We start from the raw sequence: 22,059 nt of genomic DNA on the forward strand, positions 1-22,059 counted from the left end.
AATGTTTTCATCCATCGCAACGTACAAATAGTGCATTTAGAAAGTTCAGTTGAATATCAAGAGTCATAAATTCATAGTTCAGTTTACCTGTTAAATCAACAACATCAACAACAAACCTTTTCAGTCAAGCGTTGGAGCTGTTCTCTTGATAAGGGAGTAACTATACTGTTATGAATCCCTAATGGTGCTTAGGAATGGTGCTATTTCTTCAATAATTGTGTTTTATTTGTATTTTTTATATATATGATGTGTTGGTTGGAATGGATGTCGGTTGTGAGGAGTCGTAAGTTGAGTTGCGTGTGACCAACTGCCTCTCTGCTTCCTGTGGAGAGGATGAAGACATGTCTCACTTCTCCACTACAGCACTGGCAGCAACCCAGTGCATTTCTGTCCGAACATATGCAACACAGGCATTTTTTTTTATACCATCCAAGTCATCACGAAACTGTTTGGAACTTGAGTGTCTATCTACAGGCTGCGATGAATATGTAAGCTAAAGTAGTGTTGACGTTTTTTGTAATCATTTTTACCTTGCAGGACCTATGGTCTATGTCTTAACACCGTTTTGGTTTCCTGTGCAAAAGAGAGGGATCTGTCTGTTGTTGTTCCCATGCTAATTGTACTGTATGTTCGGTAGCATAGAAAGCATCCCCTCCTGTTCCCTATATACACCGTCTGAAATGAACATATTCAAGTGAATAAATATGGCGCATTGTTATGAAAGGAGACAATCATGGGTGTGCTTGAAACCTTCCAATGAATTTGACCATTGACAGCTCTTGAAAGGAAATGACATTCCGGTAACAGTGAGGGATACTGAAACCAGATGTGATGAGGACAGGTTGTTGTGGTTACTCATGCTCTTCCCTAAGGGCTGACTGTCTGACTGACTGCATCTGATTGGCCGACTGACTGACTGACATCTCTGCCTATAGGGTTTGAGTCGCAGGGCTGAGTTTCACATGCTGTCTGGCTGTATCCTGGCAGTTTCCTGCTCCGCGGCCCACAATGCATCTCACTGAGGCCTCACGCTCTCCAGCCCAGGACCACACCACACAAGGACACCTACACCTGCAGTGGTGGTCCTCGGCCCAGACAGTGTGTTAGCCTGTAGGCTAGACCTCTCTGTGAACTGACTGTGCCCAGACAGTGTGTTAGCCTGTAGGCTAGACCTCTCTGTGGACTGACTGTGCCCAGACAGTGTGTTAGCCTGTAGGCTAGACCTCTCTGTGGACTGACTGTGCCCAGACAGTGTGTTAGCCTGTAGGCTTGACCTCTCTGTGGACTGACTGTGCCCAGACAGTGTGTTAGCCTGTAGGCTAGACCTCTCTGTGAACTGACTGTGCCCAGACAGTGTGTTAGCCTGTAGGCTAGACCTCTCTGTGAACTGACTGTGCCCAGACAGTGTGTTAGCCTGTAGGCTAGACCTCTCTGTGGACTGACTGTGCCCTGACAGTGTGTTAGCCTGTAGGCTAGACCTCTCTGTGGACTGACTGTGCCCAGACAGTGTGTTAGCCTGTAGGCTAGACCTCTCTGTGAACTGACTGTGCCCTGACAGTGTGTTAGCCTGTAGGCTAGACCTCTCTGTGAACTGACTGTGCCCTGACAGTGTGCTAGCCTGTAGGCTAGACCTCTCTGGGAACTGACTGTGCCCTGACTGCGGATGTCAGTTATGGGCGTACAGTACCATGTCGCAAGCTTCTCCCCACCTGCCGAGGCTGACATGCAGACCACAGTATGGGTGGAGTAACAAGGACACAGCAGCAGCCGAACACACCCTGCTGTTGCTACAGTGCCTGAGAGAGAGAGAGGGAGAGAGAGAGAGAGAGAGAGAGAGAGAGAGAGAGAGAGAGAGAGAGACAGAGACAGAGAGAGAGAGAGAGAGAGAGAGACAGAGAGAGAGAGAGAGAGAGAGAGAGAGAGAGAGAGAGAGAGGGAGGGAGAGGGAGAGAGAGACAGAGAGACAGAGAGAGAGAGAGGGAGAGAGAGAGAGACAGAGAGAGAGAGAGGGGGAGAGAGAGACAGAGAGAGAGAGAGAGAGAAAGGGGGGGAGGGAGAGGGAGAGAGAGACAGAGAGACAGAGAGAGAGACAGAGAGAGAGAGAGGGAGAGAGAGAGAGACAGAGAGAGAGAGGGGGAGAGGGAGAGAGAGAGACAGAGAGAGACAGAGAGAGAGAGTGAGAGAGAGAGAGAGGAAGATAGCGAGAGTGAAAGGCAGGGAGAGAGAGAGAGACAGGGAAAGAGAAAGGGAGGGCAAAAGACAGGGAGAAAGAGAGACACAGAGACAGTGAGAGAAAGAGGTAGAGAGAGAGACACAGAGACAGAGAAGGAGAGAGAGAGAGAGAGCACTTCTTGTTTCACACTGCCGGTCTGTGGGAGTATATGAGGAAGTGGATTTGAAAACCCTCAGTGAAGTGAGTGGAAACAGTCTAGTGGGTCGCTGCTTCTCTGGCTGGCTGCCCGTCTGTCTGCCTGTGGACACACTGGCCATGCTGCGATAGGGTCAGGGTGGGATTATCGACATAGTCTGCACTTTGGAAACCTGAGCTGAGACAAGGGGAAGAGAAGGGGTCAAACACACCACCAGCGACATGGTAACACTCTCCTCTTGTCACACACATTCACACCTTGATTCATTGAGTGCTAACTCAACCTCTGTGCTTCCGAGCTGTGGTTTTCTCTGTGTGGAGGAACGGCTGAGTAATGAGGTCGGGGACTGGGGGCTCATGTTGGATTAAACGCACCTTTTCAACATTGGGATGAATCTCATGTTGAACCCTGGTTTTTCCCTGTGGGAAAGGTCGAGTTTAGCCCCACACAGGGGGCTAGAGATGAAGCTAGGATGCGTTTATAGCCCCGAAACTGTTCATACAGCATCTTGAATGTTCTGATATACCGAGAATCCGCCATGGACAGTTCTTTCTTCTAAAACAATTCTCTGTTTTCTCAGGGGATGCACTTTTAAGGCAATTTCCTCTTTTTTGTTGAACACAAACTCTTCCTGGAAATGTGTCACATGTCTAGATGGAGATCTGCTGCTCATTAATATTCACATTCAAAGTTCTCACAGCCATACGAACAATGGACGTATCGCCAAGTCTTGTTAAATGTCAAAATAGTCGTAAAGGTCAGTCCTAAAGAGAATGATCAGTCCCAGCAGCCCCCGTCTTGTAAACACTTCCGTCACAACGACGTTGTGAGCGCAAATCAGAAAAGGCGAGTGTTTATCCGATTCTAAAATAAAATAACGTGTAAAGTAGGTTATTGTAGAGGGCTGTGCTGTGAGGGTAGGCAGCTCCTCGACAGCTCAGGTAGGAGATGAGCAGGGCGGAAGAGCAGCACAGTGTTGCAAAGTTCACAAGGTTTCACAAGATGTAGTGGCGTCATGACAACCAGAGTACCCAGAGTTTCTGTCACGGCGTTTCCTCCTCGTACAGGTTGAGCCAAATCAAATTAAGACAAAAACTCTTAATATCTTTCATTCGAAATCAGCAATGGATAGATTGATCTAGAATAACTGTTGCATGCCACGCGACTCGCTGCAGTGAGTCCTTTCATATCGGTGTAAACAAACGACTCACTTTACAAATGAATGAAGCGTGAAGCCCCACCCTTGTTGAAGCTAACCTGCGGATCATTGTGTTGTTTCAGCCTTTGATCTATCGCCTTTTATGAAGTTTGTTGCTTTTGCAAAGTGGCTATGTCGGACACTTCAGCTGTCTGTAGCATGACCGGCCCTGATGAGAGCTGGGCCTGCAGGTGGGACAGAATAAGCATCGTTTCCGTTACCGTTTCTGCTGCAGAGTGAACTCCGGACTCAGCGTGTTATTGGTTTGAGCTCTCAACCCACAACCATAAATAACCATAAATACACGTTCAAATGTATTAGCTCCACTCCAAAAGAACCGTCACTGCCGTTTCTCTTCTTCTTCTCTGGCACCCTGTACTTCCCTGACTACATGATAGCGGTATTCTCCCTTCACAAACAACTCATATCGTTCTCCTAAAGCAGCAGGCCCACTAGAGAACACGGAGATGAGGCAGGAGGACTGAAATGCCTCAGCAGTGCCTCCTAACAAGAATGACCTCATCTCGTGTTCCGCTTGTTGCCTGGTAACTGCCCTCAGCTTCCTGTGCTGATAACCACAGGTAGTTTGTTTCTAATGGTTTCACAGAGACCCCTGTGCTGCAGGAACTGTTGTTTGCGTTGACAAAGTGCCCGTCCACAAGCCTAAATACATTCCTCGACTATGTTCCACATAAGCGTCAAAAGTATATTTTTCATACGTTGGGTCACATGTCTGACATCTTCTGTTTCTGACTTGTCAGACGTCTCTGTTTCCCCCGACCCCAGCCAATCAGAAGCAAGCTCTTTCCCTCTTGTTTCCCTCCTGCAGGCCAGCAAGTATCACTGGCAGAGTCAGAATGTCAAACAGAGCGGTGTGGATGACATGGTGCTGCTCTCCAAGATCAACGAAGACGCGATCGTGGAGAACCTGAAGAAGAGATACATGGACGACTACATCTTTGTATCCTCCCAAACAAAACTAAAACGACTAAAAATGACTTATTTTTTTGGCCACAAAGTTCATTATGCCAAACGCCCAGACTCTTTTTTTGTGTCCACGAGTGAGGAAGTTGTTCTATTTGAAACAGATTTCAAAAGTCTCGTCAATATCTTTGAACTAGCCGTAGGATTACTCACTGGTAGTGTCATCTCTGTTCCCACATCAGCTGTCCAACACACACACACACACACAGACACACACACACACACACACACACACACACATACACACACAGACACACATACACACACATACACACACACACACATACACACACATACACACACATACACACATACACACACACACACACACACACACACACAGAGACACACACACACACACACACATACACACACACACACACACACACACTGGTATTTGTTTATACGAGCAGTCTCTCCTCTCTAACACACACCCCCTCACACACTCATCTATCTATTGTGCGTGCACGAATACACATTCGACACCCCAAATGCAACGACCGAAATTCAGTGTTCCTCTTTGACATAGTCTGACTCAACCTCTCACTTCCCCGTTTGAAGTCACATTTTAACACTCGCTCTAACTCCATATTTAGTGTGACAATACTCCATCTGAGAAAGACTGAACATCATTGAAACAAAGACTGTCTTGCTGCACTGTAGGTTGTTCGGCAAGGCACAAATGATCTCACACACACCAAACAGCACGCTGTGTTACCCAATGAAAACAACAGACCGGTTCCCCTTAACCAAGCACTTCTCAGACCTACATAGGTTCCGTGCTGATATCAGTCAACCCATTCAAACAGATGCCCTATTTCACTGACAGGGAAATTGAACTCTACCAAGGAGCAGTGAGTGAACCTGATTCCTTCTTGATCATCCTCTCCCCCGGGAGAGTCCGACACCATTCACTCTTTCTCCAATCAAACCCAATGGATGCACGTTTATTCATTCAACCCCCTTCTCTATCATCCCCTCACCCACACACTCCCTCTCCCTCTCCCTCTCCCTCTCCCTCTCCCTCTCCCTCTCCCTCTCCCTCTCCCTCTCCCTCTCCCTCTCCCTCTCCCTCTCCCTCTCTGCATCCATCTCTTTCTCCCTCTCCCTCTCCCTCTCCCTCTCCCTCTCCCTCTCCCTCTCCCTCTCCCTCTCCCTCTCCCTCTCCCTCTCCCTCTCCCTCTCCCTCTCCCTCTCCCTCTCCCTCTCCCTCTCTGCATCCATCTCTCTCTCCCTCTCTTCCTTTTCCCCCTGCCTCTCTGTCTCCAGGCCCAGTATGAGAACCCGCCCCACATCTACGCCCTGACTGATAACATGTACAGAAACATGATGATCGACGGAGAGAACCAATGTGTCATCATCAGGTGATTTCCCCAGTACATCTGCATCCTGTAGGAAGCCACGTCTGTCTGGCAGGTTTCAGGTTTCGGCGCTTGTCTAGCGGCCGTGGAGATCTCGTGCAGGAGTGCGTGGAGACTACCAAATCAAGTTCACAGTATCTGTATACATGGCAAAATAAAGTTGAATTATATAGTGAAAGGAAACAAAAAATGATGAAACCTAATATGCCACGACACGCATTCAGAACACGTCTAAACGCTGTAGATGTCGTGTCTTGACAGTGGAGAGAGTGGTGCTGGGAAGACCGTGGCGGCAAAGTACATCATGGGGTATATTTCGAAGGTATCCGGAGGAGGAGACAAAGTCCAGGTATCTATAATGAACTACAACAGAGTTCTGCTTTACCTCGTGCTGTGGGAGATATGAACCCTGCAGCTCTGGTTATGTATGAGGAACACTCTGCGTCTGTGTGCGACTTAGTATGCCAGTCTGGTGTGACGTTGCTCTGTGCGTGTGTGTGTGTGTGTGTGTGTGTGTGTGTGTGTCTCAGCATGTTAAGGACATCATCCTCCTGTCCAATCCCCTGCTAGAAGCCTTTGGGAACGCCAAGACCGTCCGCAACAACAACTCGAGTCGCTTCGTGAGCCTCCTTTATCTCCGTAGCCCCTTCTATTCTCTATCTTGTCATCTCTTTTCTTTCTGTCTGTCCTCCTCCCTCTCTATCTTTTCATCCCTCACTTGACTCTTTCTGTCCTTCACTTCGTCCACCGCCCGTCTCTCCACAAGCTCACCCTAGCACCGCCTCACGACCACACGGGCACACCCTTCACCCCCCGGTGACCCACAGTGTCTTCCTCTTCTTCAGGGTAAATACTTTGAGATCCAGTTCAGCCGAGGGGGAGAGCCAGACGGGGGTAAGATCTCCAACTTCCTCTTGGAGAAGTCCCGGGTGGTCAGCCAGAACGAGAACGAGAGGAACTTTCACGTTTACTACCAGGTCTGACTGCAGCAGGACCGCAGCGTTTCACTCTGTCTCTTTCTCACACCTGGAATCCACCAGCCCCGCCCTCTCTGGTTCGACACACATTCACTTCATAACTTCATAACGAGGGGCACAGGCACACAGACCACACCGCACCACACTTTTCCAAAACATTGAGGTAAAACACACACGCCGTCACTATGACTGTATATGTGTGTGACATTGCGTTTCCATTGATTTAACCTGGATAAATAAAGGTCAAAACATGTCAGACTTGCTCTACACTGATGACGCCAGTGAAATGTTGTGCGTTAACGAGCGTCCGTGGCGCGTTTGTTATGTGTGCCTTCTCCTCCCCAGCTGATAGAGGGAGCCAGTGAACAGCAGAAAGAAGCCCTGGGGCTCATGACCCCAGATTACTACTATTACCTCAACCAGTCTGGCACGTACAAGGTGGATGGAACCAACGACAGCAAGGACTTCCAGGAAACCATGGTACTCATGCACAATGATTCTCTCTCTCTCTCTCTGTCTCTCTCTCTCTCTCTTTCTCTCTCTCTCTCTCTCTCTCTCTCTCTCTCTCTCTCTCTCTCTCTCTCTCTCTCTCTCTCTCTCTCTCTCGTTCTCTCTCGTTCTCTCTCGTTCTCTCTCGTTCTCTCTCTCTCTCTCTCTCTCTCTCTCTCGTTCTCTCTCGTTCTCTCTCGTTCTCTCTCTCTCTCTCTCTCTCTCTCTCTCTCTCTCTCTCTCTCTCTCTCTCTCTCTCTCACTCTCTCACTCTCTCTCTCTGCCGTAGCCCGTACATTCAAATATCCAAGCTGTGTTGTTGTGTTTTGGTAGTTGCCAGGGGCATTCCCTTAATCCCAGTCCTGCTTGTTGTGATTTGCTGATGGGTGCTGGGTGGATGTGATGTGTGTGGGCAGGGGCGCCCTATAGGGGGGAAGCTAGGACGATTCTAAGGGCCCCTGACTGACAAGGACCCCCAAACATAGAAAAATCATCAACAAATATAAATATATATTTTCTTTTTCATGGGGCCCAAAATTCCTGGGGGCGCCCCTGAGTGTGTGTGTGTGCATGTAACATGTGTGTGTGTGTGTAATGTGTGTGTGTAATGTGTCTGGGTGTGTGTGTGTGTAATGTGTGTGTGTGTGTGTGTGTGTGTAATGTGTGTGTTTAATGTGTCTGGGTGTGTGTGTGTGTGTAATGTGTGTGTGTGTGTGGGTTGTTTGGCTTGTAGGAGGCCATGCAGGTGATCGGCATCCAAGATGGCCACCAATCCCAGGCTCTGCAGATCATCGCAGGCATCCTCCACCTGGGCAACATCAGCTTTGTAGAGGAGGGAAACTACGGCAAAGTAGAGAGCACTGACTGTAAGGGTGGCGTGCAAGCCGATGAACACCGACCACACACACACACACCAGCGTAAACAATCGCACACACATACATGACTCACCCCCACAAACGCACACTACGATTAATATAATGAGGTGAAGGGCACCGTCTGTGAGTCATCTACAAACACACACACATTACACACGCACACAGGTGTATTTCCATCCCCAGTGGGACCCTTAGCTACACCACAGACACAGCAGGTCAGGCGAGTCCCAAGGCAGCCGGCACGATAGCAGGATTCCTGTTTGTGTCCCTGTGTCTGTGGCAGTGCTGGCTTTCCCCGCGTATCTGCTGGGCGTGGACCAAAACAGGCTTCAGGAGAAGCTCACCAGCCGCAAGATGGACTCCAAATGGGGGGGGAAGACCGAGTCCATCGACGTCACCCTGAATCAGGAGCAGGCCTCCTACACTAGAGACGCCCTGGCCAAGGCTCTCTACACCCGGCTGTTTGACTACCTGGTGGAGGTCAGGACCACTTCCCTACTGTGTTGGAGCTCTGTTCGCGCTCTGCTGTGCCGTGTCTGTGTGTAGCGGAAGGTTGATTGAGGACTTCCACCCTCTCTCTCTCTCTCTCTCTCCCCATCTACCTTTCTCTCCTTCTCTCCCGCTTGTCTCTCCATTCGCCTCTCCCCCTCGCCCCGTCCTCTTTCGACAGGCTATAAACAAAGCCATCCAGAAACCTCACGAGGAGTACAGCTGTGGAGTCCTCGACATCTACGGCTTTGAGATATTCCAGGTGAATTTGTTTGTACACTCTGAGGCCAAGGCTGACACGGGTTTCCCCGCACCCCGCGTCACGTTTTTAACGGCTGACTTTGATGCTCTTGTCTCCACTCTGACAGAGAAATGGGTTTGAGCAGTTCTGTATTAATTTTGTCAACGAGAAACTGCAACAGATCTTCATCGAACTGACACTCAAAGCCGAACAGGTGACACAGCCAGCCTCTGTAGTCGTTTCAGACCTTAAGCGATGACCCTTTTCGACAAATAACGGTAAACCCGACTCAAACTCTTTTTTTTCCCCCCTCTCCTTTTCTTTCTCCCAGGAAGAGTACGTCCAAGAGGGGATCAAATGGACCCCGATCGAATATTTTAACAACAAAATAGTGTGCGATCTAATCGAGAACAAGCTGGTAAGATCCCCCCCCCCCAAACCCCTCCCGGTTTGAAACGCCACCCTCCAGCTGTCAAATGAAACCCCTTTTGAAATCGTCTGTGACCCCCCATCCTGGTTGCAGAACCCCCCGGGGATCATGAGCGTGCTGGACGACGTGTGCGCCACCATGCATGCCAAGGGAGAGGGCGCCGACGGCAACTTGCTCCAGAAGCTACAAGCGGCGGTGGGAACCCACGAGCACTTCAACAACTACAACTCCGGTTTCATCATCCACCACTACGCCGGCAAGGTAGGGGCCACGGCAGGTGCGCGGAGGACGGACGGTAAAACCGTAACGAGCGCGGTGAAGTAAAAACGATTGTTGTTTGTTTGTTTGTTTATGTCCCGCCACTCCAGGTCTCGTATGACATCAGTGGATTCTGTGAGAGGAACCGTGACGTCTTGTTTACGGACCTCATCGAGCTCATGCAGAGCAGCACGCAGTCAGTTGTCCAACCACCTATCTGTCCATCCATCTATCTGTCCGTCCGTCTATCTGTCTGTCTGTCTATCATTCATCTATCTGTCCATCCATCTATCTATCTATCTATCTGTCTGTCTGTCTGTCTGTCTGTCTATTATTCATCCATCTATCTGTCCATCCATCTATCTGTCCATCCTTCTGTCTGTCTATCATCCATCCATCCATCCATCTGTCTGTCTGTCTATCATTCATCCATCTATCTGTCCATCCTTCTGTCTGTCTATCATCCATCCATCCATCCATCTGTCTGCTTGTAGCTGACATACGTGGTCTAAACACACCTGGGCCCTGTCCTCCATCTCGTCTCCACAGGGACTTCATCTGCAGTCTTTTCCCTGAGAACCTCAACACTGAGAAGAAGGGGCGTCCCACCACAGCCAGCTCCAAGATCAAGGTGGGCCTCTCTGCTATCCGCTAGCATGTCTCGGCTGTCGCAGGTAGAACCCATCCCATCACTGCAGTTTCATCTGAGGGGGATGGGGGGGGGATTGATTTGCTTTGATTTCCTTCCCTAGAAACAAGCCAACGACCTGGTGAACACCCTGATGAAGTGCACCCCTCATTACATCCGCTGCATCAAACCCAACGAGACCAAGAGAGCCAAAGACTGGGAGGAGAGTCGGTGTGTATCACCGCCACGACACACACACACACACAGGAGCAAACACACACACCCCCCCCTCCCCAGTGTGATGATTGTGTGTGTGTGCAGGGTCAAGCACCAGGTGGAGTATCTGGGCCTGCGAGAAAACATCAGAGTGAGAAGAGCCGGATTCGCGTTCCGCCGTGCCTTCAACAAGTTCATACAGAGGTGTGTGTGTGTGTGTGTGAGAGAGAGAGAGAGACTGTATACGAGAGACTGTGTGTTTGCGTACATGTGCGTGTGAGACAGAGAGGTTGCCCGTCAGTGTACATCGACGTGCGTCCACGTGTGTGTGTGTGTCTGAAACTGTTTCCGCGGTTACCAGGTACGCCATCCTGACGACGGAGACGTGGCCCCAGTGGCGTGGCCCAGAGCAGCAGGGGGTCCTGCACCTGCTGCGCTCCGTCAACATGGACACCGACCAGTACCAGCTGGGCCGCACCAAGGTCTTCGTCAAGAACCCCGAGTCGGTACGACGGGCCTGGGTCTTCACCACCAGAGAGCCTCTGGTGCTTGGTGTGGTACCACAGCCCTGGTGCTTGGTCCTGTACAACAGGCCTGGTGCTTGGTGTGGTACCACAGTCCTGGTGCTTGGTCCTGTACAACAGGCCTGGTGCTTGGTGTGGTACCACAGTCCTGGTGCTTGGTCCTGTACAACAGGCCTGGTGCTTGGTGTGGTACCACAGTCCTGGTGCTTGGTCCTGTACCACAGTCCTGGTGCTTGGTCCTGTACAACAGGCCTGGTGCTTGGTGTGGTACCACAGCCTCTGGTGCTTGGTGTGGTGCACAGAGAAGAAAGTGGAGGTGGTTTGTTTTCTGGGACACCTATGAGGATGTCTTATCTCAGTGCCCCTCCCCCCCCCCTTCCTCCCCCTCTGTCCTGTAGCTGTTCCTATTGGAGGAGATGAGGGAGAGGAAGTTTGACACCTTCGCCAGAACTATCCAGAAGGCCTGGAGGAAGTACATCGCCAGGAAGAAGTATGAACAGATGAGAGAGGAAGGTAAGCTATTTGTCCTTTATTATTAGGATCCTTAAAGATTAACATTGTCAATACAGTAATATAGATATTGGAGACAATTAGCTGTCTCGTCGTGGAGTGCTTGATGTTTATTGTACATCAAAATGTTGGTGCGTTTGAGATTGTATAGTACTTTGGTTGCCACTCTGTATTTTTACAGTCAATTGTAAACCCAGACTGATATACATCGATGACATAAAAACATAAATAACAGGTATACCTCCTCTGTCGGTGTAACTGTCCCCCAGCCTCAGACATCCTGTACAACTCCAAGGAGCGGAGGAGGAACAGCATCAACAGGAACTTTGTGGGAGACTACCTGGGTCTGGAGCAGAGGCCCGAGCTGAGGCAGTTCCTCACCAAGAGGGAGCGCGTCGACTTCGCCGACTCTGTCAACAAGTACGACCGCAGGTTCAAGGTAATGCTCCTCCTCCTCCTCGCGGAGGAACTGAACAACCTCGTATCGCGGTGTGGGATTTAGTCCCGCCGCTGTTGGTTATCTCGACTCCGAAAGGAAGTGAAGAGTAGAATATAAGTGAGCCATGCTAAGTCAGTGCCATAGAGCGCTTTTCACACATTTTCCAAGATATCCCATCGTCCTCCCACCTGTGTCATTCATCTCCTTCCGGTTCCTTCCTCCCTCTCCCATATGTCGGCTGCTTCCCTCCTCATCCTGTCCCTCCAGTCAATCAAGAGGGACATGATCCTAACCCCTAAAGGCATCTACGTGATCGGTCTGGAGAAGGTGAAGAAGGGCCCGGAGAAAGGGCAGATTAAAGAGGTCCTGAAGAGGAAGTTGGAATTCTCAAACATCCGTAGCGTCTCTCTCAGGTACCGGCTGCTGTCCGCTCCCGACTCCTCGTGATAGGTTCCTGGAAACTTAGTGGTGGCGTCGTCCAATTGCACTTGTGGTCTGTGTGCCCGAGAAACAGGAAATGATATCACACTGTGTGTGTGGGTGTGTGGGTGGGTGTGGTCTGATCTCTATCTGTGTGGGTTTTCACAGTCACCCTCCTTCTCTCTTCTTCCCCCTGAAGCACGAGGCAGGACGACTTTTTCATCCTGCACGAGCCGCAGTACGACAGTCTGCTGGAGTCCAACTTCAAGACCGAGTTCCTCAGTCTCCTCTCCAAACGCTACGAAGAGGTCACCAGGAACAAGCTCACTCTGTGTTTTAACGACAGGTATTCCCCGCGCATACACACACAATGTCTCAGTCACAGACTAAGACACATTGGTGTTATCAACACACACACACAAACAAACACACACAGTGTCACAGTCACAGACGAAGACAAATTGGGAGGAGCACGAGGGCTCGACGGCTTTTCGTTTCGCGACCTTCTGTCTACCATCCGCCTGTGTGTGTATGTGTATATGTCAGAACTACGCAATTCAAACGTCAGTTTGCAATGTTGGTTTAATAAAGATTGAATTGTGTGTCCAGGCTGGAGTTCAAGGTGAAGAAGGAGGGCTGGGGGGGAGGGGGCGTCCGCGTGGTGGTCTTCCAGAGAGGTGAGGGAGACATGGCCCAGTCCAAGCCAGGAGGGAAGACCCTCGTTATCTCTGTGGGAGACGGCCTCCCCAAGACCTCCAGTAAGTGCAGGAAGAAAACCACCAAATCCAATCGAATTGGATGTCTACAATATTTTGTTTAGTCTTTTTTTAGATGCAGCGTCACGGAAGGCTCGGTCGAAGGCCATAGATGTGCGTCTGTGACCGACGAGTACTGTGAAAAAGTATGAGCTAACACTGAACGCTTGTTTGCTCAGAACCAACCAGGAAGAGCGCGCAGCAGGGTCATGGAGGGAGGAGCCAAAACAAGGGACGAGGTAAACATTCTAGCCATCGTCAGGTCACATGACCGAGAGCTTCACATGTCGAAGTGGCCCTAGAGCGAGTGACGTCAAACCACCACCTCTGGCAGCCGGGATAGATAATGTGTTCGTCTGGCAAACGCTTTCATCAGACAAGTGACGGACAAGGGGTGGATTCGAACCTGCTATCTCTGCGTCTGTGGTCGTTTTCTCTACCCCTGAGTCTGCTGTCTGACCCTATGTCTCTTCCTCTGTCGTGTTATGACGTGTGTGAACCCTGTGCCTGTTCGTCCTCGGACCCCAGGGCACCAGAACGGCAGTGCCCAGGTCTCCAGGGGCAGGCCCGCCACAGCTCAACAACGCGAGCAGCCCACTTACTCCACCCCTCACGCCGGAGGTCGCCCCCCCAGCGCCGCCCTCCCCAGGCTGGGCTCCCAGACGGCCAGACGGGGCCCAGCTCAGACCCAGCAGAGGAACCAAGACTTCCTGAACGTCCCAGAGCAGGGCATGTCAGGGTGAGCCTCGTCAGGGTGTCAGGATGTCAGGCTCCCAATAATGTCTTCTAGGATCTCTTCTTCTCTCTCTCCCCACCTCAATCTATCTCTCCCCACCTCAATCTCTCTCTCCCCATCTCAATCTCTCTCTCCCCATCTCAATCTCTCACTCTCTCTCTCTCTCTCTCTCTCTCGCTCTCTCGCTCTCTCGCTCTCTCTCTCTCTTACCCTCCATCTTTTGTTCTCTCCTTCTCTCTCTCTCCCTTACCACCTTATTCACACTCTCTCCCCATCCCTCTCCACCTGTCTCTCTCCCCATCCCTCTCCACCTGTCTCTCTCCCCTTCCCTCTCCACCTGTCTCTCTCCCCTTCCCTCTCCACCTGTCTCTCTCCCCTTCCCTCTCCACCCGTCCTCAGGATGCAGAGGAAGAAGAGTATCGGTCAGCGTCCGCCCCCGGCGCCCGTCACTCGGCCCCGCCCCCAGCCCCGCCCCCAGAGCCCTCAGTGTCGGGCGCTGTACCAGTACGTCGGCCAGGACACGGACGAACTCAGCTTCGACGTCAACGACGTCTTCGACCTGATCATGGAGGGTGAGAAACACAGAGAGGGGGGGAGAGGCGACGGTAATGCTAAATGATCCCCCACACCTGGCACAGGTGTGTGATCACCAGGTGTGTGAGATCACCAGGTGTGTGTGATCACCAGGTGTGTGAGATCACCAGGTGTGTGATCACCAGGTGTGTGATCACCAGGTGTGTGATCACCAGGTGTGTGAGATCACCAGGTGTGTGTGATCACCAGGTGTGTGATCACCAGGTGTGTGAGATCACCAGGTGTGTGATCACCAGGTGTGTGTGATCACCAGGTGTGTGTGATCACCAGGTGTGTGATCACCAGGTGTGTGATCACCCGCTGTGTGTGATCACCAGGTGTGTGATCACCTGCTGTGTGTTATCACCAGGTGTGTGAGATCACCAGGTGTGTGATCACCAGGTGTTTGATCACCAGGTGTGTGATCACCAGGTGTGTGAGATCACCAGGTGTGTGTGATCACCAGGTGTGTGATCACCAGGTGTGTGAGATCACCAGGTGTGTGATCACCAGGTGTGTGTGATCACCAGGTGTGTGTGATCACCAGGTGTGTGATCACCAGGTGTGTGATCACCCGCTGTGTGTGATCACCAGGTGTGTGATCACCTGCTGTGTGTAATCACCAGGTGTGTGAGATTACCAGGTGTGTGAGATCACCAGGTGTGTGTGATCACCAGGTGTGTGAGCTCACCAGGTGTGTGTGATCACCAGGTGTGTGAGCTCACCAGGTGTGTGTGATCACCAGGTGTGTGATCACCAGGTGTGTGATATCACCCGGTGTACTGACCTGTTCCTCTTCTCTCTAGATGGTTCTGGCTGGTGGAGGGGCAGGTTCCGAGGCAAAGAAGGACTCTTCCCGGGGAACTACGTGGAGAAGATCTGAAGAAGTCTCTCTCGGGTCTTCAGAGACTCAGCCTGCCAAACAGAACCAGAAGAGGAGCAGGACTACCTAGAGCCAAAGTCAATGTGACGTCACATGTATTTCATCTCTTTTACGATCACGCGCGTGCACAGCAAACCTTAAGTGTTGAAGTGTGTGTATGCAGAGTCATTGCTGCGTTCACTGTGGAGTCAGTGTTGGGCTACCGTGTCTCTGAGTGCGCAAGGATTGAACCGCCATACACACCCACCAGATCAGTATTAGTAGACAGTTGGATACATACCTCTATTGCATTAATCTCACCTTTCAGAAAAGAATGGAGGACTTTAGATTATAGTGTTTGGTTTCAACGTTCATTCGGCGACTTTGGACGTTGGTTTATTAATGCAGCCACAAGGTGGCGCTCCTGCACTGTTTTCATGTTCTACAATGATTCAACCATTTCACTCAGGGCATGCAAGTCACAACGAGCTAACATGTAAAAGATGTGTAGACATGTTGAGTAATGAACTTGAGGATAGGTCACTTTACAGTAGCATTTGTGTTTTATTCATAAAAGTTTGCTTCCCTGGATTGTCTGTCCAATTAATTTTGTACAATAACAATGCAAAATCAACCCTGATTGTCTATTTTTGTCAAAAAATATGCAAAATAAATACAATAATTGACATGAAAGTCCTGTTCAACATTTTATATTGTATTGCTCGTTTTGAACAGTACATAGAACAGTATACTTTTGATAGGCTAAATACGTTATTGCATGATACGAACAACGGTTTTATGAAACTAATATTTACTAACCCAAACCACAAGTGTTTTCCAGTAGTTCATAGTGGTGGGCACAACCTACTGTCAACAAACCACCTCTTTCCTGTGCCGTTCACGGGCGTATCGAGCCCTATTTTGGAGCCCCCCCAAAAGTTTCATTAGCCCCCCTCAATTTTTTATACAATTTTTTTTTTTATTCTTTAGATATATATTTTAAATCTAAATTTGTTAATTTCTCTTCCTAAAACCCACTAGAGGACACAATTTAAAAGTAAATTAAAAATATATATATTCTGGGGGAACATGCCCCCAGACTCCCCTAGTTTTGCTGGGTCACAGGAAAATGATAGGTTTTATCCAGGGGCTTAGCCCCCCCAAAAGTGGGAACGTAGATTCGCCCCTGGTGCTGTCCCCCACACATTTGGGCTTCAGCAAAATCCTTCTGGGTTTGTGTTTGTGTCACGTCGACGGCTTGATGATAACACTATTGCTTCATGTAACAGCATGGTTGCTCTCTTACAGCACCAGGTGTGAACTGAACCACACCTGTGAGCTGGAGAGCCCTTCTATTACAGCCCCCAGGCTTGCCACTGCACCACAACACTGGGCATTCAATAGGGATAGGTGTATGGTGTATACACGTGTATCTGTATCTCTGTGTGTGTGTGTGGGTGGAAGTACATCTTTAAATGATATGAATGGCAAATTTGGTTCTAATGATCTACCTGTCAGTTTCACTGGGACACTGGGGCTGAGGATGGGGAACACACACCAAAGGTCAAGAACATTTGTGTGTGTGGGTCTTAAAGGATGAATGAGGAGAGAGAGAGAGAGAGAGAGAGAGAGAGAGAGAGAGAGAGAGAGAGAGAGAGAGAGAGACAGAGACAGAGACAGAGACAGAGACAGAGACAGAGACAGAGGGCGCAATTTATAGATTTAATCTGCAGTGGTTAAACAAGATCTACTTGATTACTGCAAAACCGGAGTACCGGAAAAACGGGCTTTAACAGTGATTTCCATTGAAACATTATTTGTAGGCCTACTGGAATGCACTGAGACTTGGCAGGAATATATTTTGCTTCTAGAAAATCCGAAGAACCGAGTGATGGAAACACGTGTGCCACTAACCATTGGCTGCCGGTTCCATCAGTCAGTCAGAGGCGAGAGCATTCGTGATGTCGAGGCAGTGAGTCCATCAGACATCGAGCTATAGGGGACCCATTAAAGAGCCGTTTAAACGTAGAAACCGACAGTAGCCTTATTTGAAAGATCGTTGTCAGTTCATTCTATTAGATTATTGCCTCAATGAACCGAAAACGGTGGTTAACTATAGAATCGGTGTTCAAGAGATGTGTGTTACGGCAGGCCTTTTGTTTTCTCACCAAAGACAGTAGGCTACTGTTACGATCAGCAAGAGGTCGCTTGGGCGCATCATCCATTCTCCTGTCAACGCGCAAAGCTTCTGCACAGACAAGTCAAACAGACAACTGGACCAGTAACGTGACTGTCCATTCAGCTTCACACATCAGTATTACTTGCCATGCTGGTTGTGATGTCACAGCCTGGACCAGTGCAACAGGATCGGGGGCATTTCTATCTGACTTAAATCCACCTGCCACTCGGGAACTGGGAGGTTGAAGGAGAGCGGTTGATATCAGCATGGGAGGTAAGCGCAAACCAGTATTTATGGATTATCTTTTTGGTAGTCTATTTCATACGCTTGAGATCTCGTTTAAGAATGTCATGATGTTGAAATGTAGGCTACTAATTTATTGGCGACCGCCAAAAAGCTACCCACACGAAAAGTAGAAAAAAATCTATATTGGGTAACATAATTCCACGATTACCTTTTAAATACAATCTGCACTTAATGCGGTTTGTATCTTCTGTGCCAAAATGATGTTCCTTGTTTCAAATATTTATGCAGACTCTATGGATTACAACGAGTGGGCTATTTCTTTAAGATAGGCACAGTGTCGGTGGCATGTTATAGTAACATTATTACAATGCAGGCTATACCATCCTACTGTAAAGGAACGTGGGTGCTATTGGATGAGCTGGTGATAAGGCAACCACTAGTTGGACATTTGTTTATCTCCAGAACAGAGCAACAGACAACTGAAATTTATGTTATCAGTTCCAGCTATGCTCTGTAACATACTGGCCCTGAGAATCCAAGCTACAGGGAAAACAATCGAAAATAAGTAGACTAGCGTTTGACAATTTAAAAGCCCCTTTTTTTGCCATCCCCTCTTAAAGCCTTCTACTCCGCTGAGAAGATGGCAGGTGTCTTTTCATATGAGAGTTCAGATCTGGATTGGTGTGAAGATAACTACAAACACTCCGAACACATTGTCGAATACTTTAACACGGTAAGAATGCGCACGAGAAGTGACCGTTTGAAAACGCTGAAATAACCACATAAACGTTCTTCTCTACGTCTGTTCACCCAGGACACAAATATACGGTGTTTGGGGGTATTTTGGCAGTGTTTTATCTGTTGCGTTTTTACATAGCGACTACTACACTTAACTTCTCGTCTTCTCAACACCTCTCACGTAGACGAGCAGTTTCATTTTCTTCATCATATCTCCGATCATGCTGTATCTCCTCCACCCCTACGCCAAGGAAAGGAACCTGGCCATTCACCTGGTCTGGACCATGATGATCTTTGTGGGTGTGTGTTTTGTCTTTCCTCAGCCATATTTACTTTTTGCTCTGACCTTGCCCAACTTTATGGGGTGTTGTGGAACTAAACACACTGTATAGGCTATATCAATCCACCCTGAATTGTAGTCTTGTGATAAGACCACATAGTTGGCTGAAGTTATGCATCTTCCCCCTGTGTGTTGACGAGGTCCCAACCTGCCCGTCTCTCCCCTTGCAGGCCTGTTCTCCATGTACTTCCACATGACCCTGAGTTTCATGGGTCAGATGCTGGACGAGCTATCGATCCTGTGGGTTCTGGCCCTGGGCTACGCCCTCTGGTTCCCACGGCGACACTTCCCCTCCTTTGTGAAGGACAGGTAGGTCGCCACGGCGAAGTTTACCCTCGTGTTTACCTTAGCTCCAGCGTTGCCGCCGCCCCCCCCCCCCCCCCCCCCCCCGCCACACTGCAGGATCACGCCTCCTCCTTTCTTTCTCCTCTAACAAACACCGACGCACGCCACATTCCATTAATTAGACGCAACAGAATGAGAGGATCTTTTTACAGGCATGGCCAGGCTGAAACTGAATCTGTGCATGGCCGGGACACAGAGCCACAGACCGGCAGAGATCTGTGTAGACTGGGCAGTAGGAGAGTGAGGGGTTCCTAGGCCACGTCAGTTGTGCTCTGAACATTGAGTTAATATTTAAAGACAGGGTGGGGAAAAAAATGCATGAAATATTAATTAGGATGTTAGAAGAAGCTCAACAATTGGCAAGCAAAGCCCTAGGTCAATACCTCACATTGATTTTTCCTTTCTGAACTCCCCCACCCCCTCCCCCGCCTCCCTTATCAAAGTGAGATGAGGAAGTTCATTGCTCTCCGTCTCTGCGCCCTTCCCTCCGCTTCTCCTTCAGGGCCGGCTTCTCCAAGATGGTCCTGTTGATCACCGTGGTGACCACAATGTTGTGCTTTGTGAAGCCCACCGCCAACGCCTACGCTCTCAACTGCTTCGCCATTCACGTCCTCTTCTGTCTGGGCGTGGAGATGAGAAGGTACACGGGTTCAAATCCCACAGCAGCTCCTGCTGTCTGCATGCACTCTGCTTTTCAATTCAGTTCAATTCAGTTTAATTCTATTTGTTTAATTTCAATTCAATTCAATTCAGTTCAGTCTAATTCTATTCGTTTAATTTCAATTCAGTTCAGTTAGATTATATTCAATTCAATTAAGTTCAGTACAGTTCAAGATTATTTATTAATTTAACTCATGCCACATAATTAATCCCAAAGGAAAATCAGGTGTTCAGGTAACTCCATATGCGAAAGGGCAGAATACAGAAAAACTGTGGTGGCACACACAACATATACACAAACACAACGGATACACAAACACAATAGATACACAAACACAATAGATACACAAACACAACATATACACAAACACAATAGATACACAAACACAATAGATACACAAACACAACATATACACAAACACAATAGATACACAAACACAACATATACACAAACACAATAGATACACAAACACAATAGATACACAAACACAATAGATACACAAACACAATAGATACACAAACACAATAGATACACAAACACAACAGATACACAAACACAACGGATACACAAACACAATAGCAGCAATGACATAGCAGTAACAAATGAAGCAAACAACTCTGCCTTGGAAAATAACAGAGAATTAATGTCTGTATAAAAATATAAATACTATCTTAATAGTACATACCCCCCCCCCTCCCCCCTCCCCCTCATCCCTTACGTGTTGAAAAGAAAACCAGTTTTTCCTCAACGAATCACATGTAAAATGAACAGAGGTGAGAGGGATCATCCTTCCAGCCTCACTGTTGTCCACTGTCCTCAGCTGTGCAGACCCAAAGGTCCTCCAGCTGGCTCGCTCCTCCGTGGGGCTGTGGGTGCTGGCCATCTCCTGCTGGATAAGCGACCGCTTCGGATGCAGCTTCTGGCAGAAGCTCAGGTTCTGCTACCTGCACGGGATCTGGTAAGAATAATAATAATAACAGTAATAATAATAAAGCCTTTTAGTCGCCTTTCACAGCACTCAAAGACACCTTACATCTCTGCTAATTCTCTTTTCCAGGCACATACTGATAGTAGTGGCTGTGGCCTATGCCAGCACTCTGGTAGCCTACCTGGACGCCACCTACGAGATTCCCTACTCTCTGCCAGGACTCCAGTACTGGCCTTGCAACAAATGGGCGGTGGGCTTGCCTTACATCGTCCTGAGAGGCAGTGCCAAGACTCACAAACGCTGCTAGAGATCCTCTAGGCGACAAAGACCTCATCCTCTCCAAGACAAGAGACCTGCCGAGGGCTTTGGTGGTGTTTGTGCTTTGGGGATGATTGTGTGATGCAGTTTCATGCATACCGGTTTGAAAAAAAAAAAATGTTTGTCTGTTAGTTTGTTACGTGATAAAACACTTGAATCGATGCCCGTTCAAATAATTGGCATGTGTGGTAAGATTTCACTAACTGCATTCTTTATGAAAGACATTAATGCAAGGAAATGTGAAATGTTAAAGTATATTTGTATGACTTTTATATAAAATCTGTAGTTTTTGCTATTGTCTTACATTGTGCATGCACAAATGCATAGTCTGTACATAAGGGTCTTAGTTCCATGTTGTTATGTGTGTATTTGCATGACATCATGAAGGGGGAGGAGAGGAGAGCACAAGCACTGAGATTATCTTATTTTCAGGATGAGCCTTCTGGCTGAATCTCAACCAATCCAAGGGCTTTTAAAACGTTTTTTTAAACAGTCCACACTTTATTCAAAGTGGAAATAGACGGCAGCACAATGTTTTTGGTGAATCGAAGTGTTGACGAGCCAGTCAGATTAGTTTGACACAGTATCTTTGTGTTAAGGTGTGCAATTCGTTTACAGTATGTAGAGGAAGTCACCTTTACTTGAAGTTGTTTTAATAACCTTGTTAACAAAATATATAGTGTTTGTTCTCAGTGCAGGGATATTCATCCTATTGTTGTTTTTCAGTCTCAGGTCTTTACATGTGTACCAGGATGTTACTCTATATTCCAATGGACATTTTCTGGAGCTCCTTCATGTATTTTTCTATGGATTATTGAGTAAAACGAACTGCTGGATTAAAATCGTCACTAAACTGAATGGAAAGTTTTGGACCTGTTTTGGTGCCACTTAAAAAAAATGTGAATTTCAACAAAAACAATTCCGGTGTAAAAATATACGTCAGATTTACATTTTGATAATTTGGCACAT

At 48.5% G+C, this 22,059-nt stretch overlaps 3 protein-coding genes across 3 annotated transcripts in view; all 3 read left to right on the forward strand.

The window, feature by feature from the left end:
• adamts10 (ADAM metallopeptidase with thrombospondin type 1 motif, 10) overlaps window positions 1-723 on the forward strand; it is a 32,752-nt gene extending 32,029 nt beyond the window's left edge. Inside the window, exon 25 of the mRNA XM_084693084.1 lies at window positions 1-723. This exon is cut by the window's left edge and continues 925 nt beyond it. The gene's annotated coding sequence lies outside the window, so the exon portion shown is untranslated.
• Window positions 724-2,426: 1,703 nt separating this feature from the next.
• Window positions 2,427-16,028, forward strand: myo1f (myosin IF). Its single transcript, XM_084692975.1, has 28 exons — window positions 2,427-2,593; window positions 4,397-4,528; window positions 5,316-5,405; window positions 5,821-5,915; window positions 6,174-6,261; window positions 6,443-6,532; window positions 6,758-6,889; window positions 7,235-7,369; window positions 8,112-8,244; window positions 8,538-8,734; window positions 8,925-9,005; window positions 9,112-9,198; window positions 9,316-9,402; window positions 9,508-9,675; window positions 9,783-9,868; window positions 10,222-10,303; window positions 10,425-10,531; window positions 10,622-10,720; window positions 10,878-11,022; window positions 11,439-11,553; window positions 11,820-11,989; window positions 12,257-12,402; window positions 12,609-12,755; window positions 13,019-13,167; window positions 13,344-13,403; window positions 13,693-13,903; window positions 14,300-14,472; window positions 15,280-16,028. Exons 1-28 carry the CDS (start codon window positions 2,591-2,593, stop codon window positions 15,354-15,356), a joined length of 3,285 nt encoding a protein of 1,094 aa, XP_084549101.1. The 5' UTR covers window positions 2,427-2,590; the 3' UTR covers window positions 15,357-16,028.
• Window positions 16,029-17,677: 1,649 nt separating this feature from the next.
• acer1 (alkaline ceramidase 1) lies at window positions 17,678-22,021 on the forward strand. The gene is made up of 7 exons (XM_084693011.1): window positions 17,678-17,787; window positions 18,381-18,493; window positions 18,684-18,798; window positions 19,009-19,147; window positions 19,686-19,823; window positions 20,665-20,802; window positions 20,902-22,021. Exons 1-7 carry the CDS (start codon window positions 17,781-17,783, stop codon window positions 21,077-21,079), a joined length of 828 nt encoding a protein of 275 aa, XP_084549137.1. The 5' UTR covers window positions 17,678-17,780; the 3' UTR covers window positions 21,080-22,021.
• The last annotated feature ends 38 nt before the right edge of the window (window positions 22,022-22,059 follow it).

The sequence above is a fragment of the Hypomesus nipponensis genome, chromosome 26, assembly GCF_054491055.1.
Source record: "Hypomesus nipponensis isolate SF chromosome 26, ASM5449105v1, whole genome shotgun sequence".
In the NCBI taxonomy this organism is placed as follows: Eukaryota; Metazoa; Chordata; class Actinopteri; order Osmeriformes; family Osmeridae; genus Hypomesus; species Hypomesus nipponensis.

Excerpts from the sequence above, each read along its gene's own strand:
- myo1f (XM_084692975.1), top strand. Across the intron at positions 6,262-6,442 it reads GAGGAGGAGACAAAGTCCAG|CATGTTAAGGACATCATCCT; the intron begins GTATCTATAATG and ends TGTGTGTCTCAG. Across the intron at positions 6,533-6,757 it reads ACAACAACTCGAGTCGCTTC|GGTAAATACTTTGAGATCCA; the intron begins GTGAGCCTCCTT and ends CCTCTTCTTCAG.
- acer1 (XM_084693011.1), top strand. Across the intron at positions 19,148-19,685 it reads CCCTCCTTTGTGAAGGACAG|GGCCGGCTTCTCCAAGATGG; the intron begins GTAGGTCGCCAC and ends CTTCTCCTTCAG. Across the intron at positions 19,824-20,664 it reads CTGGGCGTGGAGATGAGAAG|CTGTGCAGACCCAAAGGTCC; the intron begins GTACACGGGTTC and ends CACTGTCCTCAG.